Genomic DNA, 7,991 nt, shown 5'->3' on the forward strand with positions numbered 1-7,991 from the left:
TGCTTGTAGCTATGCTTTCCGATTCCGACGAATATTTAAATACAACACAAAGGGAATGCGGCATGCTAATTAGTGAGAAAACAAAGCCAAATGGTGTTATATAAAGCTACGTGTTCTCAGTTACATATTTTACATATTTTATCTTACTGTGATGTGATTCAGACCACTAAATTATGTGAGCCGCATTTAATTCACAGACTGTATATGCAATAAAAAGTTGAATTCCTACAGGGTGCAGTCACGCCCACAATGTGCAACATGAACTCAGATGGAATATTTTGATATTTCTATGGAGTCAAAACGTTAATATTTTTCTATTTAATAAAAAACACAAAACACGACACGCGTTCTTTTGTTTTCTTTAAAAAAAATGGAGACCACGCAGAGGCAAAGGAAAAATATAACAACAGAAAAATAATGCAAACTACATTTCCCGACATGCAATGCAGCCTTACGTCATAAATGTGCGTCGTAATGTTTTGAACTGTTGGAAGATTTGACGCGAGGAGGTATGTGTTTGCTGCTAATTTATATGAAATATTTAGCTCATATTCTTACCAGCATTTATGAGTACGTTTAGCCCGAATAATGGTTGGAAAAGTGTAATTTCAAAACACACAAAAACGCGTTAGCTTTTGGCTTGTTCAGGTTATGTTTGGCTTCGTACAACTTTCATTTGAAAAAATGTCGGTTCAAGAAGGTATTCACACTCTTGGCAATATGCTTTAATTCTGCTCATGGGGGAATTTTCCATATGTCTTTGCTACTAAGCTATGTAATTATCTTTAGTCTTTTTTTTTTTTTTTGTTGTACAAGCCGTTCAATCTTCCAAAGACGCTATTATCATAATAACGGTGATGCCTAAACCTCGGCTTTGTCTCAATGTTTACATCTGCTTTCTTGTGTTTACAGGCTACTGCTTTAAAAATGTTCATGCCAAGAGCCCTGAAAGTGAAGAGGCCAGCCCAGGGACCAGGCCAAGTTTTGAATAAGAAAAGCAAACTTGGTCAAGAGGAGACTGACATAAATAGGTCAGAGACACCTGCTCAGAAAGAGGAAGCATGTGAAGACACCAAAACACAGGATGAAACAATAGAAGCTGTAGGAGAATCTCCACGTGTGGCAGAGATCTCAGTACATGTCGATGGACAAAAGTCATCCTCAGATGATTCAGAAGAAGACGAGGAGGAGGAGGAGGAACCAGTCAAATCATTCAAAAAGAGCCAGAGATGGCCTGAGCCAGGAGAGCCTGTCTGTGTGATGTGTGGTCGCTATGGGGAATACATCTGTGACACCACTGACAATGATGTTTGCAGTCTTGAATGCAAAGCCAACCATTTAGTGCAAATGGGGTTGGGGACTGGGGCAGATGCATTTGAACGTAAAGACAAAAACAGAGATGAAAGGACTCCTCAACAGCCAGCAGGTGACTCTGGTGGAGGGGGTGAAACTGAAGCAGGATATTCCTACAGGGAGGATCGGTTCATATCAGGCCTAACAGACGATCAGGTGCAGCGAATCAGACTGGAACTGGGTATTGCAACGCAGGGGAGAGATGTCAGGAGACCCATTGTTGAATTTGCGCACTGTGGTTTCCCTACCACATTAGGAGCCAACTTGAAAAAGGCTGGATATGAGGCACCCACACCGGTCCAGATGCAGATGGTGCCTGTTGGTCTCACCGGCAGGGATGTGATTGCCAGCGCTGACACAGGATCAGGGAAGACTATAGCCTTTTTGCTGCCAGTGGTAGTGAGGGCACTGGAGGTACAGTAATGCAGCTGACATATTGATTCATATGAATTCATATAATGAAATTGCCAAATAGTAGTAAGAGAAAGCTCAGGGAATAACAGGATAAATAATCTGTAAGAAATTTTATCCAATGGAAACCAATTTTGGTAAAACACCAGCAGCATGTGTGTCACAAGTTAGACTTATGGAGAAGCCAGACTGTTTAGACTTAAACAGCCTGGCTTCTCCATTTTTTTCAGATTTTAAAGGCAAAGGCTGGTGTGACACAACATTTAAAGTACATTATATTTTAGCCATCAAGTACATGTTTCCTGCATTTGAAATAATATATTTCTAAAACTTGGAAAATAAGAATACAATCTAACAGCTAAGGTGATATTTATCAATGAGTATCTATTAATCACTAGGCATTCTGGTGTTTGATGGAATGTTATCTTGTACACACATACTGAACAAAAATATAAAAGCAGCATGTAGTGTTTTATTGCGTTGTGTTCAATTATTTTAACATTGGGGATCCAACAGAACGGATGTCATGAAACAACCAAGCAGACACTATGTTGAAAATGATAATGGGCAGATTGAGAGTTTAGTCATAGACCAGAAATCACAAATCTATAGTCAGGTGGTCAGTGCTGCTTGTGAAATGTTGTCTTCCTGGAGAGTTTGAGGAAGTTGTCAGACATTTTGAAGGACAGGATCATGTAATATCACATTCAAACACATGTACATCAAGAGCATCATGTGACAGATCCGTTGTGCCATGTTGTCTGATACAATTATTTTGATGACAAATGCTGGAGTTGTGGACATTCAAGTACCTGGCTGCAGCTCTAACTGACATGCCAGCATCAGTAATGCCAACGACTTGTTCCCGTCTTTCTCCTGTCATATGTGGCATCTTGTAATTTAAACAGAGGCAGCATTTTAAGGCGACCTTTTATAGACTATTGCCAAAGGAGTGTCTGTGTGCTGGTTATCCTACCTGATCATTGAATTTGTCACCAGTTGAACAGGTAACAGTGTGCACAGTTAGATAACAACAGAAATTAGTTTCTTAACTTTTTTCAAAGTCAGTGGAAGATCATTTGCATGCTGCGTTTATGTTTTTATTTAATGTCAAAGATTTTTCATTTTATTTAGTTTTTCCCCCAAAAAAGCCTGGAACTAAGTTTTAAGGCTCATCATTTCGTGAAGTTGTTTTGTTGCAGGGCATATCTTTGTCCAGGTATTAAATTCTTTAATCGCCAGCTTTACAGATGACCAGCAGTAAGGAATGCACACATCATATCATTTTCTTCTTTTGGAAAACATCAAAAAGATCCTACCAAGCCAGAAGAATTATTGAAATTATTATTATTACTAAGCAGGATGGTGATGCATTTGCATGCTAAGTGGGTGAGATTGGACTCAGACTACTTCTGTAACAAACAGCTGCCCTGCTGAGCTAGACTCAGCAGACAGAGAAGCTGCCCTAGAGGTAGCAATGACCTCCTTCTGCAGAGAAAAGAGACAAATAAATAAACACATTCTCAAGGAAAACAACTTTATCACAAAAAATTATAATCTCTGTATTTAAATATTCAGAAAACCTCTCTAGTAGACATGGAATCTACAACACTTTACTTCAATTTTTAGAAACCAGCTCACGGTGTGTGCAGCCCAGTGGCTGTGATCCTGACCCCCACCAGAGAGTTGGCCATTCAGATAGAGAGACAGGCCAAGGAGCTGGTGATGGGTATCCCCAACATGAGAACTGCACTGCTGGTAGGGGGCATGCCGCTTCCCCCACAGCTCCACCGCCTCAAGAGCAGCATCAAAGTACAGTATCTGTTCTGACAGTAATTTTTTTCTCTCTCAGTCAAACCACTGTCTTATACATTTTTTAAATTTACAATTCTACATCATTGTGCTTTTCTTCTCTTAATCTTCTTTAGATTGTCATCGCTACCCCTGGGCGGCTCATTGAGATCTTAAAGCAGAAGGCACTGCAGCTTGATAAAGTGAAAGTTGTGGTGGTTGATGAGGTATGGCAACATATTGAAATTTACATTTGTGAAAAGTTCAGAAAAATTGAAATATCACTTCCTATGTCAAACTTTGTAACTCTGAGAACAAAAAGGCCTTAAAAGTTGAAGGGTTGTTACTTCATTTAACAGTTCTACATTTTTTTTTGATAAAACGAGAATGTATTCAGCAAAAACAATACATTTTCAGCTCTTTGTAGCTTTCTACATCTAAATGAACATCTTCCAGTAAACTATAATTTGTGATTTTGAAATTATATCACTATTATTTCAATTTCGTATTGAGGAAAAACAGTTGCCTGAACTTAATCTAAAGTACTATAAATCCCAAAAATACAAAAACAACAAATTGTTTCTGAAAAAATTGTTCTGTCTCATGATTAAAAATCATTCAAAACTAGTTTCCAAATTGGGAATTTTATGGTATATCTTGTAGGTCGACACTATGTTGAAGATGGGCTTCCAGCAGCAGGTGCTGGAGGTTCTTGAGCAAGTCCCAGAAGAACACCAGACTCTACTGGCATCAGCCACCATCCCAAAAGGGACAGAGGAGCTAGCTGCTCGGCTAGTGCGTGATCCCGTTCGTATTGTTATTGGTGAGAAGAACCAGCCCTGTGCCAACGTCAGACAGATCCTGCTTTGGGTGGAGGAACCCTCCAAGAAGAAGAAGCTGTTTGAGATTCTCAATGTAGGTTATAGACATGAGGTTTTGATTTTTTTACTGTGACTGTAATTTTGCAGGAAGTTCATTTCCACTTCTAATGTGCTTTCTTTACCTGTTCAGCACTTTTCATAGCTTTTGTCTAAGATCAGGTCTAATTGTACTCTAATTTTAGTTCGCAAATTACAGGTTATTTCTTGCTCAGTCTTCACATGCACTGGTACCAGCGTTGTATTTTATAATCTGGCTACTGGAGATGGGAATTCCTTGTGCTCCATGACCAGTCTCCCCACTACACCATATTTAGACAGCCATTGCTGCAGCCCTGGCCCTTGTTTGGAGGAAATGGGTGGGCCCGGAGCCATGGCCTCATTCCAGGAATCCCAGCAATGGCTTGAACCATTTATACAAGGCAGGACAGGAAGAGTCTGCTTAGTTAAACCAATGAAAAAAGTGCTGTTCGGCCATAGTGTCAGTAACAGGAGCCTTTCTCTTATGGGCATGTTGTAATGTTGTTTTTGTTGTTAAACCAAGTTATTCATGACAGTGAAGTTATTCTCTGAAAAGGAAAAAGGGAGTGGGTGTGTATATTTAGGGATATAAAATTGCAGGGCAGTTAGGCTGGGATTTTGAGGGAACATCCCAAGAAAACCAAAACTCCGGAGTGGACGTGACTCAGAAGCGACTAGAAACGGTTGTTTCATAGGTTGCAACTCTTTCGGGTTAGATTTAAGTCAGAAAAAAAGATAACATGTTCTTCCAACTTGTCACGACAACAGTAAACTCAGAGCAGTGAGAACCCCTCCTTTATTTTACCCACCATTTTGCTTTAGGCAAAGACTGAAGAATATGTACATATTTAGGCTGTGTTAAGCTCTTCCTGCTTTTTCGAGTTGTCAATGGAAAGAAATAAATTGGGACTAGTAATAGGGGACGTTTTCACTCCTCTGTTACAGCACACATCGTTACAGTTAGTCTATTGCATCTGCTGACAATAGTAGTTTTTTAGTTTCTGCAAGCGTAGCCAAACAGATGCATGTGAATGTTTCTGCTAGCTCAGTTACTTTTTCCTCAGACACATTTGTTCCTGACACTCCTTAACTAACACATGCACACATCGTTTCAGTCTGTTCATAGAGATACTGTATTATCTGTGTTTTGAAATGCTGTGGGATGTGACAAAAGTCTCACCTGCTTATTCTTGACTTTCTAGGACAGTAAGCTGTACCAGCCTCCAGTGGTTGTGTTTGTGGACTGTAAACTGGGTGCTGATCTGCTGTGCGAGGCGGTCGCCAAGGTGACAGGCCTCAAAGCTGTGGCAATCCACTCTGACAAGAGCCAGTGGGAACGCAACCGCATCCTCAGGGTGAGGCCAGTGGCAGACAGAACACGCACAGTCCAGCAGATAAACAACAGAGCTCCCATGTTTGGTGTCCAAGATTGTTGCTCATGAATTAGTTGTTGACTACAGACAACTACAGCTGGAATTTGCCTTTTGCCGATATATTAAATCCCGAAGGATGTTGTTTTAATAATACAGGAGGAAAGTTTTTCTTTTTCATCCACTTTTATTCTTGAAAAACACTGAGGCCAGATGAGTTTTTTTCCCCAAAGATCACAACTGCTTTACCTAAACAAACCGTTGACACAAGAGAACAGGAAAGTAAAAAAGTTGGAATGAATGTATCTAATTAGACAAGGCCAGACCGATGTTGAATAAATGTTAATAATCCATCAGTTTGAATTTTCTAATAAACAAAGCATTTATACTTGCATAAGAGAGATATTACGGTAAGCAATATATTTGTGTTTGTATGTTTTCTGTTCAGTTCTATCAGATGGAAATGGACAAGGTGTCTTGTGCATTATTTTGTGCACATTTTGTTGTAATTAAGTGTAGTTTATTTAGTATCTTGGGAGCTTTAGGTTCTCCATGATAACGTAGCAAGAATTTCTGCAGGTAGCGGCTTAATAAAAATGGACCAGCCGTTCGAGAGAGCAGAGTATTTGGTAATTACAAAAAAACAGTTTTATAAAGTGCGTGCATGCAGAGTTTTAGCAGCGTTCAACCAGTGTGACTGCAATATTTGCTCTGTTGTGTCTTTAGGGTCTTCTGGATGGAGACTTTGAAGTGGTGATCAGTACCGGTGTGCTCGGAAGAGGACTGGATCTTGTCAATGTCAGATTGGTGGTTAACTTTGACATGCCCAACACAATGGATGAGTACGTCCACCAGGTTAGTGAAGCAACATTACATGGCACTCATGTCTGTGTTGTTTATGTAGTACATAAAATATACCTGCACGTCTCAACCATGGTGTGACATAACATGTCCCTGTTGGTAGTCACGGTAGAATAAGGAAATTCTGTGGAGGCAAATCGATGGCAGAATGTTTATTTCCACAGTAAATAAGTCTGAATATTGGCTTATCTTTATTTCTTCTTCGTTCAGGTGGGCAGAGCCGGTCGGCTGGGACACAGAGGAACGGCCATCACCTTCCTCAACAACAACAACAAACGACTCTTCCTGGAGGTGGTGAACCGGGTCAAACCCACAGGGTCTATCCTGCCTCCACAACTATTAAACTCACCCCACCTTCATGAACAGCAGAGGAGGGAAAGACAGAAAACCAAGACGGGACATGATGACAAACTAGTTACCCAGAACAACCTGCTAGACATCATAAGAAAACATGACCGACGCAAGAAGTAGCAAGTTCTTACTTTCATACCTGCAATAGTTCTATTTATTCAGGGGTTTTTGAATGTTTAGTTTGTATATTTAATTGAAAATAAAAATAGATGTGAATTTGCTGTATTCTGCCTAAATGTCTTGAGTAATGTGCGGATTCAAAAAAGAATTATCCTTTCTAATTCACCCACTTGAACCCAAATCATGGTTCCATTAAGCAAGTAAGACACTGAATACAGCCAACTCCTTTTTTCTGACACATAATTTCACACATTGTAAAAAATTATTATTTTAGCAAGACTGAAGACTCTGTCTTAATTCTTTAAAAAAACATCTTATTCTAGCTCAAATCATCAGGGGTTTTCTACTCAAACATCTGTCAATTGCTTTCTGAAAATAATTTTTAAAAAGCCTATTTCTACTTGGACGATGCTATCTCATTATAGTTTACTTTTTTGTGATACAACTTGTCATACCTGCTTAATCAGTAATGAAAGCTCAATGAAAATGTGTTTTTTTTTCAATTTTGTGAGCAAGTCTTCATATTAAAAGCACTTCATTTTATTTGTTTTGTATTACTGTGACATATAACTACATATGGGTCAGAAAATATCATTAGTTGTTTATCAATATTTTCATGACAGCTTTATTTTCTTTCCTATTTTAACTCGCCTACAATCAGAGATTATTTGATCTCCTTCTCCAGTATTGTAGATTATGAATCAGCAGTATGATGACAGGGCTGCACAGTGGCTTGGTGGTTAGCACTTTCGCCTTGCAGCTAGAAGTTCACAAACTCATGCATGGAGTTTGCATGTTCTCCCTGTGCATGTTTGGATTTTCTCCAGGTACTCTG

At 39.4% G+C, this 7,991-nt stretch overlaps 1 protein-coding gene across 2 annotated transcripts; it reads left to right on the forward strand.

The window, feature by feature from the left end:
- The first annotated feature begins 457 nt into the window (after positions 1–457).
- Positions 458–7,699, forward strand: ddx59 (DEAD (Asp-Glu-Ala-Asp) box polypeptide 59). 2 transcript variants are annotated; one of them, XM_023290947.3, is made up of 8 exons: positions 458–509; positions 913–1,767; positions 3,394–3,576; positions 3,693–3,782; positions 4,219–4,470; positions 5,657–5,809; positions 6,551–6,679; positions 6,896–7,699. In XM_023290947.3, exons 2-8 carry the CDS (start codon positions 928–930, stop codon positions 7,154–7,156), a joined length of 1,908 nt encoding a protein of 635 aa, XP_023146715.1. In that variant the 5' UTR covers positions 458–509; positions 913–927; the 3' UTR covers positions 7,157–7,699. The 2 variants fall into 2 exon arrangements, with proteins under 2 accessions (XP_023146715.1, XP_023146714.1); XM_023290946.3 differs by lacking the exon at positions 458–509 and adding an exon at positions 531–700.
- The last annotated feature ends 292 nt before the right edge of the window (positions 7,700–7,991 follow it).

The sequence above is a fragment of the Amphiprion ocellaris genome, chromosome 2, assembly GCF_022539595.1.
Source record: "Amphiprion ocellaris isolate individual 3 ecotype Okinawa chromosome 2, ASM2253959v1, whole genome shotgun sequence".
Taxonomy (NCBI): domain Eukaryota; kingdom Metazoa; phylum Chordata; class Actinopteri; family Pomacentridae; genus Amphiprion; species Amphiprion ocellaris.